At 37.1% G+C, this 24428-nt stretch overlaps 1 protein-coding gene across 1 annotated transcript; it reads right to left on the reverse strand.

Annotated features, from left to right (window-relative positions):
* Positions 1 to 23902: 23902 nt before the first annotated feature.
* On the reverse strand, positions 23903 to 24381 carry LOC104101598 (uncharacterized). The gene is made up of 2 exons (XM_070179027.1): positions 24376 to 24381; positions 23903 to 24229 (listed from the first exon to the last, which is right to left on the reverse strand). The coding sequence occupies exons 1-2, from the start codon at positions 24379 to 24381 to the stop codon at positions 23903 to 23905; spliced, it is 333 nt and encodes a 110-aa protein (XP_070035128.1).
* Positions 24382 to 24428: the final 47 nt, after the last annotated feature.

The raw sequence follows: 24428 nt of genomic DNA on the forward strand, positions 1-24428 counted from the left end.
TAATTGACAGTTCATGCCATGTGTAATTTTTTTCCTTCGAGGAACACAATTTTGGACATTAGAGGTCTTAAATAAGAAAAATGGATAATGGTACATTTATATACCTTGAATAACACAATAAATGTTTTATATAATAATTTCTTTAAACAAGAAGTAAACACGCTTTACATGGTTAAGTAATTGGTAAAGATTATTAGCTAATTCCAATCATGTATACAAGATCCAGTTACTTCAATAATATTAGAAATTAATCAAGAGGATTGTCACGACCCAAAATCCCACCACATGCGTCATGATAGCACTTAGTCTCTAAGACTAAGTAAGCCGATTATAATTACAATTCAAACTATTTTTTTAAATAGATAATCGAAACCAACAGTGGAAATAATTACAAACAACCTCCCCAGACTGGTAATACTGAGTCACGAACTCTAACTGAATACATGAAATGATCTCAAGGATCGAATACTCAATATTGTTTGATTAATAATTAACAGTATAATAAAATGGAAAGACTCCAAGGGACTACGAAGACCAAGCAGCTCTACCTTGAATCCTTGAGATCACACTCTAACTCTGTCCGAGTCCGATATCTCCAATACCTGGCTCTGCACAAAAATGTGTAAAAGTGTAGTATGGGTACACCACGGTCGGTACCCAGTAAGTATCAAGACTAACCTCAGTGGAGTAGTGACGAGGTACAGTCAAGACACTTACTAGTCTAATAACCTGTAATAGGAAACAAATAACAATGATGACAACAATAATCAACCGGTGATATACACAGCAGGGTAACAAGAACACCATAAATATTGCCCAACAAATAATGAATACAAGTACAACCAACTAATCAAGTCTTTTAAATATAAATCTTTCGCCTATATATTTTTCAAATACTAATCTTCAGGATATAATACTTTCCAATAAATATATTTCGAATATACTCCCTTCAAATAAATATCTTTCAAATATAATTCTTTCAAATAAATCTCTTTTAAATATAATTCTTTCAAATAAATATCTTTCGAATAAAAGTCACCATGTGACACCTCATTTCAAAATCATAAAATACGGGTCTCAGCCCACTTTTATATTTTCACGACACCCCGTGCCAATTTCTCTATCACAACCGCACGGACAACTCACGTGCCAATATCATCATCATCATTTACTCACGGCACCTCGTGTCCACATTTCATATCATAACTGCACGGGCAATTCACGTGCCAATATCATCATTATTTACTCACGGCACCTCGTGCCCACATTTCATTTCATAATACGTCGGGCAATAGCCACAAGCTCCCAATTTCAACATAGATCAGACTATTATCAATTTACCAACAATAAAATAAATTGCACAAGATATAAAAATAAACAAAAGGAAAATCACAACATCACATAAAATTTACCAACACAATAACCCCACATCATCACATAAAAATTACCAACACAATAACTCCACATCATCACGTATCATCCCTGACAATAGCCACCATTATCTCTCCTATAGCCACCCTTATCACTCCTATAATAGCCTCCCTTATCCCTCCGCCCTGACAATATCAATAGCCACCCTTATCGCTCCTATAGCCACCCTTATCTCTCCGCATAATAGCCACCCTTATAACTTCGCCCAGACAATATCCCAACATACATAACCACAGTAAAATGCCACCCTTATACCCACATAATATCAACAGTGAAATATCATCCTTATAATAATAACTCAAATTACATAATAATTTACACGGAATATTATCACGACAACACAACACAATCAATTCATATCACAATTTGCCTAATGACCACAACCAATTCCAATGATATAGTAAAATTAATAAATTTCTCAAAAATAGCCCAAGGCTCCACACAACGTATATAAAAATCTCAAAATAATTAACAGAGATGGAAAAATAACTCAGCATAGGACAACACCTTCTTTAATCCATATTTTAATAAATATAAATTAATGCCTCATTTTTAAATCCGAATTAAACGATAAATATAACCAGAGATTCATGAAATATAATCACTTTCGGATATAGAACACTTACCCCAGTCGAAATCGTGAAGAAATCCTCAAAATCGCCCAAACACCGAGCTCCAAAAATCCCAATCGAAAATAAAGTGTGATGACCCAAAATGTCATCTTTAAATTTAATAAGTAATTCTCTGTTCTAAAACCTTAAAAAGTACCATTTATCATTCCTCGACTTGCGTGCACAGTCCGTACATTTTTTCGGAAAGTTTTTATGTGAAAAATGGATTAAAATGGGAAATAGAGCTTTAAAACTCAACTAAGTTGACTTTTATATTTTGAGCAAACGGAACCGGATCAGTATTTTAAAAATTCTGATAGGTCTGTATCATAATTTGGGACTTGGACGTATGCCCGGAATCGAATTCCAAGATCCCTAACCCGAATTATGGAATTTTGATAAAAAATTAAAAGCTTGAAAGCTTAATGATTTCTAAGAAATTACTGATGTTGGATTTATTGACCTCGGGTCCGTATTTTGGTTTTGAAGCCCGGTTTAGGTCCACTATAATATTTATGACTTTTCTGCTGAATTTGGCGAGAATCGGAGTTGATTTGACGTGATTCGAACGTCCGGTTATAAAAATATAAGTTTTAAAGTTTTCTTAAAAACTTCCTTTGATTTGGTGTCCGATTCATAGTTTTAGGTGTTATTTTGGCAATTCGATCGCGCGAGCAAATTCGTATGATATTTTAGAACTTGTGTGCATGTTTGGTTTGGAGCCCCGAGGGCTCGGGTGAGTTTCGGATAGGCTACGGGATGATTTCGGACTTAGGAAATCTGGTTTTCTGCAGGCTTCAGGCTTCTGGTGTGTTCTTCTTCGCGTTCGCGAAGAGCAAATTGGGCCGGTACGTGTTGTGCTTCGCGTTCGCGACATAGTGACCGCGTTCGCGAAGGCTTGAGGTTCAAAGCTTCGCCTTCGCGATAGAAGCCTCGCGTTCGCGAAGGGAAAGAGACTGGCCAGGAAAATTAGCCTTTGCATTCGCGAAGGGCATCTCGCGTTCGCGAAGGCCAAGCTAGGCAAGCTTCGTGTTTGCGAAGTAGCCCTCACATTCGCGAAGAGTAAAATTTGACAGCACATAATTGTGCTTCGCGATCGCGAGGCACTAACCGCGTTCGCGAAGGGTAAAAATCCCAGAAACAGAACTTAAGTTCTAAAAATGGGGCTTCGACCCATTTTTGAGCTTGGGTAAGGCGATTTTTTGGCGATTTTCACGGAAAAACATTGGGGTAAGTGTTCCTTATCCTATATTAATTATATTTCATGATTTCATACTCATTTATATCATGAATCCGTGAATTTATGGAAGAAAAATCAGATTTTTATAAAATCTTCCAAAAACAAAAATTTTAGATTTGAAGGTTCATTTGATATCGGAATTAGACAAATTTGGTATGGTTGAACTCGTATCGGAACGGGTGTTCGAATTTCGTGAGTTTTTTCAGGATTTGAGACGTGGGTCCCACTGCCAAATATTTTAATGAATTTCAGATTTTTATCTGGAAAATTTATAAATTCATATGGAATTAATTCCTATGATTAGTATTGAATATATTGAATTATTTGTGGATAGATTTGAAGCTTTCGGAGGCAAATTTAAAAGAAAAGGTCGTGGTTGAATAATTGATTGAAAATTGCAAAGCGAGGTAAGTGTCGGGGTTAACCTTGACTTGAGGGAATAGAACCCTTAAATTATTTGTTATGTGAATTGCATGTAAACGACGTATAGGCGAGGTGACGAGTGTCTATACGTCGTCAAATTAATTGTTTGCTTGCTTACTTGAAAAATCACAAATTATTTTTAATCATAAGTTAATTATTATAATAATTATTTCTCTCTTATTCTTTGCAAATATAAATTCTTGAATTCCTGCATTAATTGTCACGTGCTATTTGAATTATGTGCCTTAATTGTTATTTGATATTTAGCATAATAAATATTAAACTGACTATTTTCTCCCTGATTTCCCTAATAATTTGCTATTTGTCATTGTTTGCTTCATAATTAAACCATAATTATTGTATGCTTGTTGTCTTGTAAATTTATATTAATTGTTACATTTATTGGAAAAATTTCTTCTATAAGAATTGGTAAATGAAAATATTGCAGGAGCGGGTTGCACGCCGCAACAGACTTATTAAAAGTCAATATTGGAGGATCGGGTTGCACGCCGCAACAGACTTATTAAAAGTCAATATTGGAGGATCGGGTTGCATGCCGCAACAGACTTGTTAAAAAGTTAATATTGGAGGATCGAGTTGCACGCCGCAACAGACTTGATTAAAATGAATATGTTGGAGGATCGGATTCCACGCCGCAATAGACTTGATTAAAATGAATATGTTGGAGGAGCGGGTTGCACGCCGCAACAGAACTGAATGTGAATATATTGTGAGAGCGGGTTGCACGCTGCAACAGAATTGAATGTGAATATATTGTGAGAGCGGGTTACACGCTGCAATAGAATTGGTTGAAATAATAATGGATTATGACTGCTGGGTTGGTTTCAATTATTATAAATGAGTTACCTGATTTAATTATATTATTTGTTGTTATTATCAATATTATGTATAGGTTAATGTAAGTGAACCGCCTTAGCCTCGTCACTACTTCGTCGATGTTAGGCTCAGCACTTATCAGTACATGGGGTCGGTTGTACTGATACTACACTCTGCACTTCTTGTGCAGATTTTAGAGTTGGTCCCATAGACTTGCTCGGATTTCAGCTATCAGAGGAGACTTGAGGTATAACTGCATGGCGTTCGCAGTTATGAAGTCCCCGTCTATTGTACTTTAGCTGTGTGTTTATTTTCAGACAACTTTATTTTATTCAGACCTTTATTTGTATTTATTCTAGAAGCTCGTGCACTTGTGACACCAATTCTGGGAATTTAGATACCGTTATTATTATGGATTATTTCAAAATTTCTTCCGCATTTGCTTCCTTGTTATTAATAAATTTAAAAATTATTTTAAAAACGGTTAATATTATTCAACATTGGCTTGCCTAGCAAGTGAAATGTTAGGCGCCATCACGGTCCGAAGGTGGAAAATTCGGTTCGTGACAGTTGGTATCAGAGCACTAGGTTACATAGGTCTCACGAGTCACGAGCAAGCTTAGTAGAGTCTGAAGGATCGGTACGGAGACGTCTGTACTTATCTCTCAGAGGCTATGAAGTTTAGGAACAATATCACTCATTTCTTATTCTGTCGTGCGATTTTATTCTATCATCGATGATTGAACCATTCTACTCTTATTCTCTCGCAGATGGTGAGAACAAGTAATACCTCTACCGATGGATAGGGACCAGAACCCCCGGTGGCAACTATGGCCAGGGGTAGAGGTCGAGGCCGAGGTCGTGCTAGAGGCCGAGGCAGAGGCTGAGGTAGAGCTCAGTCTAGAGCTCGAGCAGCTGCACCTGTTGAAGAACCTCAGATAGACCTTCAGGAGGAGGTCCCAGTTCTGAATGTACCAGTTGGACCGGTTCAGGTCCCGGAAGGATTCATAGCCACTCCAGTGCTTCAGGACACTCTAGTCCGATTGGTGAGTCTTATGGAGGGTGTGGCCCAGAATGGTATATTTCCAGTGGCACCAGCCATCTCACGGGCTAGGGGAGGAGCACAAACTCCCACTACTCCCGCTCCGGAGAAAATAGATCCCCAGAATCAGGCTCCAGCAGCCCCGCCAGTTGGGGTAGTTCAGCCGGTTGTTGCGGCACAGACCGGTGTTAGACCCGCCATGTCTTTTGAGGCCTTATTGAGACTGGATAAGTTCACTAAGCTCTTTCCAGTTCACTTCAGTGGTACACCTTCTGAGGACCCACAAGATTATCTTGAACGCTGCCATGAGGTGCTGCGAAACATGGGTATAGTTGAGACCAATGGAGTTGATTTTGCTGTATTCTAGATGACGGGTTCCGCCAAGAGGTGGTGGAGAGATTACACATTGACCCGACCAGTCAAATCACCTGCACTTACCTAGGAGCAGTTCTCTCAGCTATTTCTGGAGAAGTTCCTCCCTATCACACTGAGAGAGGAATTCCGCAAGCAATTCGAGTGTCTACAGGAGGGCAGTATGACTGTTACTCAGTATGAGTCCCGTTTGGTGGATTTGGCCCGTCATGCTCTCCTTTTACTACCTACGGAGGGAGAGAGAGTGAGTAGGTTCATTAAGGGACTCACTCACCCTATTAGACTTAGATGGCCAAGGAGACCGGAAGTGAGATTTCTTTTCAGGCGGTTGCTAATGTCACAAGGAGGATCAAAATGGTTCTTGCACAGGAAAGAGGGCAGAGGTCCGATAAGAGGCCTCGTCAGTTTGGTGGTTATAGTGGTGCCTCGTCTGGAGGCCGGGGTAATTTTGGTAGGGGTCATCCTCCCAGACCATTTCATTCAGCACTTCATATATCTCCCGGTGCTTCAGGGAGTCACGGTCCTATTATGCCTTACTCTGGGCAGCCAGTATTCAGTGCACATTCAGCTCCTATCAGTGCACCACCACTCCAGAGTTACTACAGTGGTTATCCGGCCCATCTGGGTCAGCTTCAGCAGCCACGGCATCAGGATGGGTGTTATGAGTGTAGGAACATTGGTCACATCAGGAGGTATTGCCCTAGATTGGCGAGTAACAGATCTCGGCAAGATTCTCATGCCATCATACCGGCACCGGTTGCTTCACCGCCTGCTCAGCCAGCTAGAAGTAGGGGTCAGGTAGCTAGAGGTGGAGGTCAGGCCATTAGAGGTGGAGGTCAGACCGTTAGAGGTGGAGGCCAGCCAGTTAGAGGCCGTCCCAGAGATGCAGTTCAGAGTGGTGAGGCCCAGCCTTGGTTTTATGCTTTTCTAGCTAGGCCTGAGGACGAGTCATCTGATGTTGTGATCACAGGTATTATTCCAGTTTGCCATAGAGATGCTTCAGTTCTATTTGATCCAGGATCTACTTATTCCTATGTGTCCTCCTATTTTGCTTCATATTTGGTTGTGCCTTGTGATTCTCTGAGTGCTTCTGTGTATGTATCTACACCGGTGGGAGACTCTGTGGTAGTAGATCATGTCCACCGTTCGTGTGTGGTTACTATTGGTAATCTTGAAACTAGTGTGGATCTTCTACTTCTTGATATGGTAGATTTTGATGTCATCTTGGATATGGATTGGCTGTCTCCTTATCATGCTATATTGGACTGTCATGCCAAGACAGTGACCCTAGCTATGCCGGGGTTACCTCGATTAGAGTGGAAAGGAACTCCTGGCCATTCTGCCAGCAGGGTTATTTCTTATATGAAAGCTCGACGTATGGTAGAGAAAGGATGTCTAGCCTATTTGGCTTATATTCGTGATCCCAGTGCGGATGTCCCTTCTATGGACTCAGTACCAGTTGTTCGTGAATTTTCAGAAGTATTTCCTGCAGATCTGCCGGGGATGCCACCCGATAGAGATATTGACTTCTGTATTAATTTGGCTCCGAGCACTCAGCCCATTTCTATTCCACCATACCGTATGGCCCCGCCAGAGTTGAAGGAATTGAAAGAGCAGTTACAAGACTTGCTTGATCAGGGATTCATTAGACCCAGTGTCTTGCCCTAGGGTGCACCAGTATTATTTGTAAAGAAGAAAGATGGCTCGATGCGGATGTGTATAGACTATCGACAGTTGAACAAGGCCACTATTAAAAACAAATATTTGCTGCCAAGAATTGATGACTTATTTGATCAGCTTCAAGGTGCCAAGGTATTTTCGAAAATTGATTTGAGATCTTTTTACCATCAGTTGAAGATTAGGGCATCCGATGTCTCTAAGACAGCTTTTCGGACTCGGTATGGGCATTACGACTTCCTAGTGATGTCATTTGGGTTGACAAATGCTCTAGCAGCATTTATGGATTTGATGAATCGGGTTTTCACGCCTTATTTGGATTCTTTTGTGGTTGTATTCATTGATGATATCTTGATTTACTCTAGCAGTCGAGAGGAGCATGAGCAACATCTTCGAAGTGTGCTTCACACCTTGAAGAATAATCAGTTATATCCCAAATTTTCAAAATGTGAGTTTTGGTTAGACTCAGTTGCCTTTTTGGGACATGTTGTATCAGCATAAGGCATAAAGGTGGATCCTAAGAAGATTGAGGTTGTTCAGAATTGGCCTAGACTTACTTCGGTTACAGAGATCCGGAGTTTTCTGGGTTTGGCAGGTTATTATCGTTGGTTCGTGGAAGGGTTTTCATCTATAGCAAGCCCATTGACCAGATTGACCCAGAAAGGTGTTCCATTCAGAGGTGAGACGAGTGTGAGTTGAGCTTTCAGAAGCTCAAGACCTCTTTGACTATAGCGCCAGTATTGGTATTACCCACAGGCTCAGGATCGTATACGGTATATTGTGACGCATCTCATATTGGGCTTGGTGAAGTATTAATGCAAGATGGCAAGGTAATTGCATATGCACCGCGGCAGTTGAAAGTTCACGAGAAGAATTATCCTGTTCATGACTTAGAATTGGCAGCCATTGTTCATGCGCTGAAGATTTGGAGGCATTACCTCTACGGTGTCTCGTGTGAGGTATTTACTGATCATCGTAGCCTGAAGTATCTGTTCAAACAAAAAGATCTTAATTTGAGGCAGAGAAGATGGTTAGAGTTGTTGAAAGACTATGATATCACCATTTTGTATCAACCCAGAAAGGCCAATGTGGTTGCCGATGCTTTGATTAGAAAGGCTGTGAGTATGGGCAGTCTTGCATATATTCCGGTTGGTGAGAGGCCATTAGCTGCAGATGTTCAGACTTTAGCTAATCAGTTCGTGAGGTTAGATGTTTCAGAACCCAATCGGGTTCTAGCTTGTACAGTCGCTCGGTCTTCTTCATATGAGCGCATCAGAGAGAGGCAGTATGATGATCTTCATTTACTTGTCCCTAAGGACATGGTGCGGCACGGTGATGCCAAACAGGTTGCTGTGGGGGAAGATGGAGTTCTGCGAATGCAGGGCCGTATTTGTGTGCCTAATGTGGATGGGCTTCATGAATTAATTCTTGAAGAAGCACACAGTTCCAGGTATTCTATTCATCCAGGTACCGCTAAAATGTATCAAGATTTGCGGCAACATTATTGGTGGAGGAGAATAAAAAAGGATATAGTTGCACATGTAGTTCGGTGTCTGAATTGTTAGCAAGTTAAGTACGAGCATCAAAGACCTGGTGGTTTGTTTCAGAAGTTAGAAATTCCTGAGTGGAAGTGGGAGCGTATCACTATGGATTTTGTTGTTGGGCTCCCACCGACACAGAGAAAATTTGACGCAGTTTGGGTCATTGTAGACAGGTTGACCAAGTCAGCCCATTTCATTCTAGTGGCAGTTACCTATTCTTCAGAGAGGTTAGCTAAAATTTACATTCATGAGATTGTCCGCCTTCACGGTGTGCCCGTGTCTATTATTTCAGATCGAGGAACGCAGTTTACCTCACATTTTTGGAGGGCTGTATAGCGTGAGTTAGGCACGCGGGTGGAGTTGAGTACAACATTTCATCTACAGACAGACGGACAGTCAGATCGCACTATTCAGATATTGAAAGATATGATTCGCACTTGTGTTATAGACTTTGGAGGTTCTTGGGATCATTTCTTACCACTTGCGGAGTTTGCTTATAATAATAGCTACCAGTCGAGCATTCAGATGGCTCCATATGAGGCATTGTACGGAAGGTGATGCCGATCGCCAGTTGGTTGGTTTGAACCGGGAGAGGCTCGGTTGTTGGGTACCGATTTGGTACAGGATGCCTTGGATAAGGTCAAGATTATTCAGGATCAACTTCGCACAGCTCAGTCTAGGCAAAAGAGTTATACCGACCTTAAAGTTCATGATATTGCATTCATGGTTGGAGAACGAATATTGCTCCGGGTTTCACCTATGAAAGGTGTAATGAGGTTCGGAAAGAAGGTCAAGTTGAGCCTTAGGTATATCGGACCCTTTGAAATTCTTGAAAGGGTGGGTGAAGTAGCCTACAGGCTTGCATTACCACCTAGTTTATCAGCGGTTCATCCAGTGTTCCATGTGTCTATGCTCCGAAAATATCATGGTGATCTGTCCCATGTGTTAGATTTCAGCTCAGTCCAATTGGACAAAGATTTAACTTACGTGGAGGAGCCGATGGTTATTCTAGCCCGGCAGGTTCTACAGTTGAGTTCTAAGAGTTATCCTTTAGTTCGGGTGCAATGGAGAGGTCAATCGGTAGAGGCATCAACCTGGGAGTCCGAGTCGGACATGCGGAGTAAATACCCACACCTTTTCACCAGCTTAGGTACTTTTTTCTAACTCCGTTCGAGGACGAACGTTTGTTTTAGAGGTGGAGAATCTGATGACCCAAAATATCATCTTTAAATTTAATAAGTAATTTTGTATTCTAAAATCTCAAAAAGTACCATTTATCATTCCTCGACTTGCGTGCACAGTCCGTACATTTTTCCAAAAAGTTTTTATGTGAAAAATAGATAAAAATAGGAAATAGAGCTTTAAAACTCAACTAAGTTGACTTTGGTCAACATTTTGAGCAAACAGAACCGGATCAGTGTTTTAAAAATTCTGGTAGGTCCGTATCGTGATTTGGGACTTGGGCGTATGCCCGGAATCGAATTCCGAGGTTCCTACCCCGAGTTATGGAATTTTGATAAAAATTTAAAAGCTTGAAAGCTTAATGATTTCTAAGAAATTACTGATATTGGATTTATTGATCTGGGGTCCGTATTTTGGTTTCGGAGCCCGGTATAGGTCCACTATAATATTTATGACTTGTCTTCCGAATTTGGCGAGAATCGGAGTTGATTTGACGTGATTCGGACGTCCGGTTGTAAAAACATAAGTTTTAAAGTTTTTTTAAAAACTCCCTTTGATTTGGTGTCCGATTCGTAGTTCTAGGTGTTATTTTGGCGATTCGATCGCGCGAGCAAGTTCGTATGATATTTTAGAACTTGTGTGCATGTTTGGTTTGGAGCCTCGAGGGCTCGGGTAAGTTTCAGATAGGCTACGGGATGATTTAGAACTTAGAAAATCTGGTTTTCTGCAGACTTCGGGCTTCTGGTGTATTCTTCTTCGCGTTCGCGAAGGACTCTCGAGAACGCGAAGAGAAAATTGGGCTGGCACGTGTTGTGCTTCGCGTTAGCGACATAGTGACCGCGTTCGCGAAGGCTTAAGGTTCAAAGCTTCGCCTTCGCGATAGAAGCCTCGCGTTCGCGAAGGGAAAGAGATTGGCCAGGAAAATTAGCTTTCGCGTTCGCGAAGGCCAAGCCAGGCAAGCTTCGCGTTTGCGAAGTAGCCCTCGCGTTCGAGAAGAGTAAAATTTGACAGCATATAATTGTACTTCGCGAACGCGAGGCACTGACCGCGTTCGCGAAGGGTAAACATCCCAGAAACAGAACTTAAGTTCTGGAAATGGGGTTTCGACCCATTTTCAATTCTTTCCCATATTTGAGCTCGATTAAGGCGATTTTTGGGCGATTTTCACGGAAAAACATTGGGGTAAGTGCTCCTTATCCTATATTGATTATATTTCATGATTTCATACTCATTTATATCATGAATCCGTGAATTTATGGAAGAAAAATCAGTTTTTATAAAATCTTTCAAAAACGAAAATTTAAGATTTGAAGGTCCATTTGATATCGGAATTGTACAAATTTGGTATGGTTGAACTCGTATCGGAACGGATTTTCGTATTTCGTGAGTTTTTTCGGGATTTGAGACGTGGGTTCCATTGCCAAATATTTTAATGAATTTTGAATTTTTATCCGAAAAATTTGTAAATTCATATGGAATTAATTCCTATGATTAGTATTGAATATATTGAATTATTTGTGAATAGATTTGAAGCTTTCGGAGGCAAATATAAAAGGAAAAGTTATGGTTGAATAATTGATTGGAAATTGCAAAGCGAGATAAGTGTTAGGGTTAACCTTGACTTGAGGGAATAGAACCCTTAAATTGTTTGTTATATGAATTACATGTAAACGATGGATAGGCGAGGTAACGAGTGTCTATACGTCGTTAAATTAATTGTTTGCATGCTTACTTAAAAAATCACAAATTATTTTAAATCATAAGTTAATTATTATAATAATTGTTTCTCTCTTATTCTTTGCAAATATAAATTCTTGAATTCCTGTATTAATTGTCACATGCTATTTGAATTATGTGCCTTAATTGTTATTTGACATTTAGCATAATAAATATTAAACTGCTTATTTGCTCTCTGATTTCCCTAATAATTTGCTATTTGTCATTGTTTGCTTCATAATTAAACCATAATTATTGTATGCTTGTTGTCTTGTAAATTTATATTAATTGATACATTTATTGAGAAAATTTCTTCTATAAGAATTGATAAATGAAAATGTTGGAGGAGCGGATTGCATGCCGCAACAGACTTATTAAAAGTCAATATTGGAGGATCGGGTTGCACGCCGCAACAGACTTATTAAAAGTTAATATTGGAGGATCGGGTTGCACGCCACAACAGACTTATTAAAAGTCAATATTGGAGAATCGGGTTGCACGCCGCAACACACTTGTTAAAAAGTTAATATTTGAGGATCGGGTTGCACGCCGCAACAGACTTGATTAAAATGAATATGTTGGAGGAGCGGGTTGCACGCCGCAATAGAACTGAATGTGAATATATAATGAGAGCGAGTTGTACGCTGCAACAAAATTGGTTGAAATAATAATGGATTATGACTGCTGGGTTGGTTTCAATTATTATAAATGAGTTACCTGATTTATTTATATTATTTGTTGTTATTATCAATATTGTGTATAGTTTAATGTAAGTGAATCGCCTTAGCCTCGTCACTACTTCGTCGAGGTTAGGCTCAGCACTTACTAGTACATGGGATCGGTTGTACTGATACTACACTCTGCACTTCTTGTGCTGGCATTCGCAGTTCTGAAGTCCCCGTCTATTGTACTTTAGCTGTGTGTTTATTTTCAGACAGCTTTATTTTATTCAGACCTTTATTTGTATTTATTCTAGAAGCTCGTGCACTTGTCACACCAATTCTGGGATGGTATTTAGACACCGTTATTATTATAGATTATTTTAAAATTACTTCCGCATTTGCTTCCTTGTTATTAATAAATTTAAAAATTATTTTAAAAATGGTTAATATTATTCTCACGTTGGCTTGCCTAGCAAGTGAAATGTTAGGCGCCATCATGGTCCGAAGGTGGAAAATTCAGGTCGTGACATGAAGAAATGACAGATTTTCAATCCTTAAGTTTCTGCCGAGGTTCGCATTTGCGGACAAAAACTTCGCATTTGCGAATGAACAGTACCTCCCATGAACAGTATTTTCGCAATTACGATAAATGGTTCGCAATTGCGAATGAACAGTGTTTTTGCAATTGCGATAAATGGTTTGCAATTGCGAATGAACAGTGTTTTCGCAGTTGCGATAAATAGTTCGCAATTGCGAATGAACAGTACCTCACTAGAAACCAGCAAATTCAAACTTCTCTGAAATGATCTGAAACCATCCTGAAACTCATCCGGAACCTTCCGGACACAAACCATATATGAATTTCAATCATAAAACATGTTACGGGCCTACCCGTGCACTCAAAATACTAAAAAGAAGTCGTCTTGACCCGATATTGACCATGGTTTAATATACACCTAAAATAAGATATTAATTTTAATACATGTTAAAATAAGATAACATATAAGTAAGATATACACCTAAAATATTAGTATTTTTCCTTGTACATACTGTCTATTCGAAGAGACAATTAAACTTCATGCCAATGATAATTGCAGTTGAATATTTTTTCTACTTAAAAGTTATGCTTAAATTATTCAACAATACCAAATTAAGTATATTTTTTAATGATATTAGCTTAATAACAGTTGGATTTATGATAATTAATATGTTATTCAATTAGTAACCGGCGTCATTCTTTTGTAATATTCAATCCAAAAAAAAATTACATCATTGATCCTTGTATGAAATTAAGTTCTAACTACATTTATCTTAAAAAAAGAATGATAAATATGCATGACATTTCCATCAATAAATAATTTAACTAAATATGATAGTTTATTAATAATTTTATCAATATTGTTGCTTTAATCCTTTATCTTTTCAACAACTTTTTAGAGTGAGATTATTGCATAATAAATTATTTGACTTGAAAAAAGGAAGTAAATGTTTAAAAATAATATTCAATTTTGATATCAGTATCATTTTTCTATATTATTATAATTTTAATTTCTTAAATATATTTTTTTAAAATTGTTTCCAGGTAAATCTCCAGCTAAGTCAATCCCCAATAAATAATCTTCAACTAAACTTGTAGCAGCAAAATCCCCGCATAAATCACCAAGTAAATCCTCCAAAAAAAAAGAGTTCTCAGCTAAATGAGCAATAATAAAATCCCCAAGTAATTCTCCAGGTAAAAGAAATCCCCAAGTAAATTCTCAAGAAATAAATCCCCAGCTACATTCGCATATTAAAATTCTCAGGTAATACCATAGATAAGTATATCTCAAGGTAAATACCCAAATAAGTATCCCTAGCTAAATCCGCAGATATATTTACCTAGGGATTTTCTTGCTAATTGACAAAGGAATTTATTTTTCTTCATTACTTGCGAATTTACTGATGAAAATGGTACTTGCAGATTTATTTCCCAAATAATTCCGCATATAATGTTTTGCGCAAAATAGCGCCAAATTTACCTAGGGATTGTTCTGGAGAAAAACTTTGCGCAGGTAAAATATTCTAAAATTTAGGAATTTCATATTTTTGCATGAGAATCCGTAGAAAATATCTGCGGACAAAATTCCCAGGTAAGCACTTTTCTTGTAGTGTAATATATTATGAATTAAGTATTTCTCTAATACCTGAGCTCTATCACATTCCCAAAAAAAACATAATCTAGCATTTTTAATAATAATAATTTTACAATATATGTGTAATACTAAATAATAATTGGTCTGGGGCCTTCAATTTGGGGGGAGGGGGCTGCTTTAATGGCATTCCCCTGGAGCCGGCACTGACAAGATCAATTAGCATCTGAATCAGCAGCTACAAGGAATACAGGTTATTGTGGAAACATATAAATGATTGAGATTCTATCATTATTCTTCATGTATATGGATTTTTTATTGTGGTTCACGGCTGTTAGTTTCAACCGTTTGACAACGAAATAAAAATACATATTTTTCTTCCTTTGTTGTACTATATATGCTTGTTAAGATTAAGAGGAATCAGACGCTTATAGTCTATTGATTTTATTTTATTGTTTTATTAGAAGGTTTTCATAACTGTCGGGTGATTTAATCTAATTGATGTAACTAATCATGTTACTTATTTGGGAAAAAATGATGCTCATCCTCATATATCTTCCACTCCTCTTTGAATATTTTTGTTATACATGTTCGGGGTACGTGGGTTTTAGAGCCTAGGATAAATTTAAAGTAGTATAAAGGAATTTTTTTTTACCTTTCTATACATTATTTGAAACTTTATTACCATTCTTACTTAAGTTTCAATTTAATTACATATGCATATACAATTTACCAATTATATACATTTTAGAAATTTAATCAGAATCAATTAACTCCTATAATCTCGCTAACGTACATAACCCACTCCCCCCATGTTTCTCTGTCCATACTCCCACGATTCTGTACTCTCTCCCTCCATTAACGCCCTCTTCTATTTTTGTTCAAAAATCATTTATAATCTTTCTGAATTCTCTCTTAAAATCCTACGAAATCAGTAACAGCTTAAAATTTTCCTTTCCTTACAATGAAGAAGAAAGGAGTTCCGAAGAATAGCCCTAAAAAAGCTAATGTTGGTGATATTCCTACTTTCGATTTGGGTATTTTCTCATAGGATTCACTCAAAAAAATAGTGAAATCGACACATGCAAAACCAGAGACAAAGTCCAAGCTTTCCCCTCATGAAGCTAGGGCTGAAGCTCGAACAAAACTCAAGCATGTCAGGGATGTTGATGAAGCTTCGACATCTGCTAAATCAGTAAAGCGGAAGGCCAAAGAAATTGTTCGCGATGATGATTTCGTCGAAGAAGAAATTATCCCGAAACCTGCAAAAAAAATCAAAATTTCTCCTACTGTCAAACCTTCAAAAAAGAAGAAAGTTCAAAAATCTCCTAAAACCATACCCCAACAGTCATTGGAAAAGGTAAAATTTTAGTAGTTACAATTTTGGTTTTTTTTTTAGTTACAAAACCTGTTCTCATTCTCATGACTATACCTATTTTTTGTTTTTCTGTATTTGTAAAAATTTTATCTACATTGTGTATATTTGTTGTAGATTATCAACTTTTCTACATTTCCTTGAAAATTGTAGATTTCTTGTATATTATTCGAAATAATTTTGTTAGGGAATGTACTACATGATTTAGTTAGTTTTATTGGTTATTATTTGCTCTATTTGTAGATGTTAATTTTATTTTCTGTAAACAAATTGTATATATTATGTCTAGTTGTTAGTTTTAAATTTCTTGCTCTAAACATAATTTTATCAACGCATTTGTAGCTTCAATGTAGTCAGTTGTTATATATGTTTACTAATTTTGTAACTTACTTATATGCAATATATTAATGTCTTTCTGGTCGTAGCTAAAGTGTAGTAGAATTGTGATTATTTTATTTTTTTGATCTATAAACAAGTTTTATTAACTTACTGTTTCTTTTGGTGCAAAATCGAATATTTTTTGCACCACATGATGTTGACTATGGCATCACTAGGTTCCAGACATTATCCGACCTTGTTGTTCCTGGCCAAATGAAGGTGTTATTGTCTGAAAATGGGTTAAAGTTGTTTAAGAAGACATGTTTTGGGCACTTTCTTTCCCTGCCCAAAATATGTATAAAAAATCAGGCAATTCACCTTCTCATGAAGTATGAATTAAAAGAATACGGTTCTCATTTTTTTTACAGCAAAGATAAAGGGTGAGAGGCTGAACTTTGGGTTGAGGGAGTTTGCCCTTATCACTGGCCTTAGATGTTTTATAGAAGTAACAGACTTTGGTTACACAACTAAGTATGACAGTAAAACAATAAGGAGCTATTTTTCGAATAAGAAAAAAGTTAAGAAGTCGTACTTGAAACAAATTGTAACCAGTCGTAGTTGGGTGAATAATGAGGATGCAGTCAAGCTGTGTATTTTCTATCTTATAGAATTCTTCCTATGTCCTTCAGAGAAAGATAGTGGTTTGATAGACCATTTTAGGTTCTATTTGGTGGACTCAGGGTTGTATGCCAATTTTGCATGGGGTATCGAACCTTATACACAATTGCTTTAGTCTATTAGACATAAGTTGAACCCTTTTGTGCATTTTTATCTCATTCGAAATTTTTCACTCGCTATGCAAATTCGGTTGTATGAGTGTTTCTCTACAATCAACACTGATATAGGTACACAGGTTGGTAATTCAATCCCTACATACTTAACTGGACAGCTAGTAAGGATAAGATATAAACTTCTGTATTGGAAGAGAGGATGATCAAACCATCATGGATCAAGGTACATGTTTTTCACTTCTGGACAGACAATATAATACAAATTATCTATATATTTTATACATATGATGACTAGGTCCCTCACATATTTGTTTCACTCAGTTCACCAACATGCTTGAAGCCCTAAAAGAGCTTTCTAGAATGACTTTGCAGACAAAGTTGAATATATCCTTGAAGAAGCTGAAACAAAAGCCGAGCATCCGACAGATGCTCCATCCCCATGTGGACATAAGAAGGCAATGGGAATAGATGACAAAAAAGATATTGTGAAACAACTAAAAAAAATTAAAAAAAGATGTTGATAAGGTAACATCTTAAGATAATCCTAGCTGGTTTCTTTAATTTATGTTATGCAAATTATTTATTTAACTCTTTCTATTTTAATACGTAGGTCGGTTCAGATCTTGAATTGTTTAAGAAAGAGGAATACCTAATTCTTGATTTTTAGTTTTTTTTATATATCTGTAAGCCTCTAATTGTCAGATACATTATAACCATTTTTTGTTCTTTAGGTTTTTCAAGAACTAGGTAGCATTCGACTACTACTTAATAATTCTATCAAGTCTGTGTTACAGGCAATAAAAAGTCAATAGGATACTAACATTAATGCTAAGGTTTCATTCGACATATATTCATTTTGGACAATAATTTTTACTATATTTATGTTTATATTAGCATTCATAAAGTATATAGCCTAACAAATTCTGCTTGCAGTTTACTGGCAGTTCTACGAAAAATGATGAGCATTACAAAGAAAAGAACAAACAACAAAATCCTGGCAGTAGTGCTAAGCCAGTGTTGGGCAGCAGCAGTAAAACATGTATTTTAACAATTTTAACACAATTTGATGATAAATAATCTATATTATATCTACATATAGCCTAAATTACCAACAAATAATCTACATTATATTTTCAATTGTTGTCTTAGATACAGGACACATGTCTGACATTCAAAGTGAGGAGAACGTTCTTATATCATGCCCTATAATTGTTGACTTATCTTCTCAATTTCAAGGGGCATTTAAGAAAAAAACTGAAGGAATGATTTAGTACATTTTATCTACATATTTCACAATACATATTACATCTAAGCTACAGGCCAGAATTTCAACAAATTAACTACAATTAAGTTATAATTTATCTACAGTGTTATTTCTGTTTACTACAAATGATCTATAATTTTATTAAGTTGTACACATTTATTATAACACAGAAGAAAACTATGCATGTAGACTCTCCAAAACAGGATGCAAAAGTTGGCATACAAGGAGAACATTTAAATAAGGAGAAGGAGACCATGCATTTTCAATCTCCCATTCAACTAGAAAATGTTATACAACAAGGAGACGATTGCAATGAATATTTCAGTGGTATTATATGTTACAATATAATTATAGAAAAGAAAAACAACTTTCATATAAGTTTTAGTTTTCCCAAAAGAACTGATGCAACCAACATACAATGTTGTTCTTTTGTTTTATTTTTTTAGGTGAACCAGCCGACTACATCAATGTAGATGATTCAGACAATGACTCCATATCTGGAAAAAGGCCAGTAACACTTTATGATTTTGAGCTGGCATAGAACTTCTCATAGATTATTAAGTTCGGCAAGGTTAATGAAGATGAAACAACCATTGTGCATCAAGGAAGAACAAGGGTTCTTGGAAGGCGCATACAATTTATGAATTTCCAATTAAAACTACATAATAATTGTACTTGCTATGTCTTTAAATAGGAGGAAGGCGCTTTATACTTTAAAAGATAACCAGCTCAAGTCGTGATTTGATCTTAGAGTGGAGAAAGTTGATAAAAATAACTGGTTTTATACTTTGGCACATTCCGGGAAAGTCCTCAACAATACGATACACACATACCCTGGCAGAATTTAATGTTTAGCTGTAGTGTTCTGTTATTTTAATATATCTGTAGATTTTTTGTTTGAAAATTGTAGTTAAATTGTATGAAGTATTGAGAAATAATGAAATCTATTTTTTGCAGTACATTGATGTTATTTTATACTATTGTAGTTAAAACATAAAACACGATTTACAACCACTGACTGTATGTTCAAGACTAGAATTAAACAAATTTATGAGAGGTACATTAATGCTTCTGGCGATAAGAAACTTGTTGTTGTCAAACCCCAGGACGTCGTATCAGAATACATATTGGGGTACCAATTACTTGCAAATATTGCATGGGACAACGTTGATTTTGTGATTATTCCCATAAACATTGTGGAAAAATTTTATTAGTTGTTGGTTGTGTTTGACATTACCGATAGGGTTCTATATATTTATGATTTTATGGTCTCATCACGAAATTACAAACTTATTGAATCTGTTGTCGACAAGTTTGCTATTATGATCCCCCTCTATTTGTCATGCACCGGCTTCTATGGCAAGCGTCCAGACATCAACTACAAGAACACAAAGTCATACATTGAAAAAGGTGTTACTAACCCTCTTGACATTCAGTGGTTGGTCGGTGAGATACCCTAGCAAAAAGAGGGATTACTGTATGTGCTGCTTTTCCTTCTATCTATTTAACCAATTGTATTTTACATTGAATGCTAAATCTTTTCCCCTATTATTTTTTGCAGTGACTGAGGTGTATACGTGGCGGCATTTGCAGAATATATCAGTGTCACGACCCAAAATCTAACCATGGTCGTGATGGCGCCTATCGTGTTACAAGGCAAGCCTATTTCCCAAAATATTACTACTAAATTGATTATAAGAATTTAAGAAAACATTTGAATTTTTTCAGAAACTAAATCAACTCTAAATATAATTATAGAAAATACGGAAACGAGCCCCAAATATCGGGATGTCACTAAGTCATGAGTGTCTAAATCTATGAAATAAGAAATAAAACTGTCTAACTGTCAATACAGTCCAAAAGAAGAAATGATAAAATGAGTAACAAGGTTCTGCGGACGCTAGCAACTACCTTGCAGTCTCCAATGATAGTCGGCTTGAACTTAACGATCGCCGCGCTTTAACTCACCAGGATCTGCACATAAAGTACATGGTGTAGCATGAGTACAACCGACCTAGTAGTAACAGAAATAACTAAGGAACTAAGCAGTAGTGACGAGTTAAGCAGAAAAATGCAATTATTATTTTCACAATTAAGTACAAACAGGAGTAGACAAGTAATTTCATAAATCAGTAAGACTATAGAAAAATTAATAGGTAAATGCAGAAACATCAAAAGTAAATGCAACCTCACAGCAATGTCACTCCATCACTCAGCACTCGCACTCAGCATTCAACGCTCAATACTTTGCGCTCACTGTGAGTGTGTACAAACTCCGGAGGGGCTCCCAAAGTCCAAGCACTAAGCACGGACAACTCACGTGCCATCATATCAATACCTGGATCCGCACAGTCAATTCACGTGCTACGCGGACAACTCATACGCTACGGTATCAATACCTGGATCCGCACGGTCAACTCACGTGCTACGAGGACAACTCACGCGCTATGGTATTAATACCCTCACAACCAGGCCATCGGCATCACTCAATCATGTACCTCACTAGCCTCACCATCGTCAACAAATAAGGGAATACAGCCCACATCAAGTATCACAGCATATTAGCAAATAATAGAGACGGAGGTAAACATGTACAATAATTTCTATGACTGAGTACAAATAATGTGAGCATGAATAAAGCCTAAGCATGATCTCTAATATGAAGGCAGACAAGTTCAACAACAAGTAATTACGTAAACATAGATGATGGCCATGAGGCCTCACGGGATGGACCAAGTCTCAATCCCTAGAGGTATACACCCACACGCCTGTCACCTAGCATGGGTATCACCTCCAAACAGTCACACGATATCAAATTTTTCGGGTTTATACCCTCAAAGCCAGAGTTAAAACTGTTACTTACCTTAACAGCGTAAATTCCTACTCCGGGATGCCCTCGTCTCTGAACTCGGTCTCCAAAAGCTCTGAATCTAACCAAAAATCAGAATACTACTATCAACAAAGTCTAAAAAATCAAATTCCACAATAAAATACATAAATATGCCAAAAATCCAAAATCGACCAAAACCCGGCCCCCAGGCCCATGTCTCAAAATCAGTCAAAAATGGAAGAATACAAAACCTCGTCCTCTCCCGAGTCTAACCATATAAAATTCATCAAAATCGGACTCCGTTTGGTCCCTCAAATCCTCACTTAAACTCTCCAAAACTCAAACTCTAACTCCCTCAATTTCACTTTGAAATCATCAATCAAATCCTAAAAACAAAGATGGATTCATACAATATAACCAAAACTGAGTAGAGAACACTTACCCGGTGAAAATCGCCTCCAAAATCGCCCAAATCCGAGCTCCCCAACTTAAATATGACCGAATGAACAAACCTTTATTTTATATATTTTTCTGCCAGCTATTCTGCCTTGTTTCTCATGCCAAACGATCCCGAAACTCGATTTTTATGCCTCCAATGGATTCCTTATGAAACTTTAGTCAAATTAGGCTTTTGAATCACTCAATTTGACCTAATAATGAAGGAGATATGTAGGTTTTAATATTTGCAAATAGTGCAGATTTTTAAATACGCCGTCAGTAGCAATTTCGTAATTAATCTGAAAAATCTAGCAACCTAATTCTTAGTAAAATGACCATAAAATCCTCATACGATGTCTAAATTCAACGATTCTTTTTGATACGGGTCCGTAATTACGATACGGATCTAATGCTTCAATCAAAAAAGAAATCGGAGCTTATTTGTTCGATATGATATCATTTATGCTTGAAGAAACGACGTCGAAACATAAGAAAAACGAGCGCAACACAACACAAACCTATCCGAAACTCACCCGAGGCCCTCGGGACCTCGAACAATAATTCCAACAAGTCATATATCACTACTTGAGCTTAGTCGAACCTCCGGAACACCCAAAACAACACCAAAACACCAAATCACCCTTGAATTCAAGCCTAAGAACTTCTAAACTTCCAAAATTCGCCAACGACGCTGAAACCTATCAAACCACGTCCAAATGACCTCAAATTTTGCACACACATTACAAATGACACTACAAACCTACTCCAACTTCCGGAATTCCATTCTGACCCTGATTCCTAATTTTCCACCGCCGACCAAAATTGCCAAATTTCTAACTTTCGCTAATTCAAGCCTAATTCTACCACGGACCTCCAAATTACATTCTGGACACACTCCTAAGTCTAAAATTACCCAATAAGTTTGTTTATTCATAAGTCAACTTCCGGTTGACTTTTCTAACTTAGCTTTCTAACTAAGGGACTAAGTGTTCATTTCACTCCAAAACTACTCCGGACCCAAACCTACCAACTCGATGCAACTTAACATAGTTGAACAACACATAAATAAGAAGAAAGGGGGAAACGGGGTTATAACTCTCGGAATGACTGGTCGGGTCATTACAGTCAGCTTTGGAGAGCTATCGATTTCAAAGGAAGACCTTTCTGATATTGATCAACACCGTAGACGCTATGGAGTGCTCCTTTGGGATTATGCTAGGAAAAAGCAAGAGCTTGGTGCAAGTACTAAAAGTGAGGTGACTGGCAGATTAGCAAGAAGAAAAGGTGCACCAACTGTGAAGGAGAGAACACAAGTCCGGAAAAAGAAGAATTAGTCGCCATTTTTAGTAGAAAAATTATAGTTAAAGTGTTTAGTTGTAGCTGAATTGTAGTAAAGTTGTAGACAAATTGTTTATTAAGAACGAGTCAGTTGCAATTTATTTGTAGCAGATTTGTGCTACGGTTGTTTTACCTTTTGTTTTGTTATTTTGTCCAGAATTCTACTACTTAGAATAGAAAATATCTGTGGCTTTTTTTTGGTTGAAAGTTGTTAGTACTTGATCTCGATATTGGTACTATATAAGTTCTTTACCGCATAACTATAATTATGTCTACAACTACTATACAAAAATACATAATCTCTTCAATTTAAATAGTGTTGCTAGGAAAGGCTGAAAATTAACAAATAAATACAGTATTTGAACAAAACAACTACAAACCTATTGTATTAAGAGTTGAAATCTGTTTATCAAACATTCATTATATGAGACAATCTTTATTCAAATTAGCAACACAATTACACCACAACTATAATTCTCCATAATAGAAGACATACAACTTCATATGTCTTAAAGGACAGATTATCATCAACAGTACTCAGTAAAACAAAATCTTTAAACTGTATCAATTTTTGTTTCCTTTTAGGAACATTCCTACAAGATCTTTTGTTATGCCCTTCTAGTCCGCAGTTGCCACACGAAACCTTGTACTTCTTTGCATTTACTTTATCATATGGTTTGTATTTTTATTTTTTAGGTCTCCCTGGCTGCCTTCTCCCAATAGGTGGCATTACAACTTCTTCAACTATATGTTGTGGCACATTCCATTTGCTTTCATCAGGCAGCGGGTCTACTGGTATTTCATAAGTCTGCAGAAGGCTCTCCCTCATGTAATAAGGAGAACAATAGTTTTCATAAGACTCGTTCATGTGCCTCAAAGCCGCCAAAGCATGTGGACAAGGAAGTTCATCAAGCTGGAATTGTCCACAGCTACATCTATTGTTTTGAAGGCAAACAATGAAGCTCTTCACACCATCTATCACAGTATGGATGTAATCTGTTGAAGCCCTCACCTACAATTTCATTACAAACACACAACAAGTTGTCAGCAACAGATACAAAACAAAATAACTATAATTATACAACAACATTTCTACAGTTATTAGTATATATTTAGTTTGATGGAATTAATGATCTGATGTTATTGGCTATAACTTACTCTCATCTTCTATGATAATGTCCTGTTGTACTCCAACTCTTTGTTGTATTTTT

The sequence above is a fragment of the Nicotiana tomentosiformis genome, chromosome 6 (genome assembly GCF_000390325.3).
Source record: "Nicotiana tomentosiformis chromosome 6, ASM39032v3, whole genome shotgun sequence".
Classification (NCBI taxonomy): Eukaryota; Viridiplantae; Streptophyta; class Magnoliopsida; order Solanales; family Solanaceae; genus Nicotiana; species Nicotiana tomentosiformis.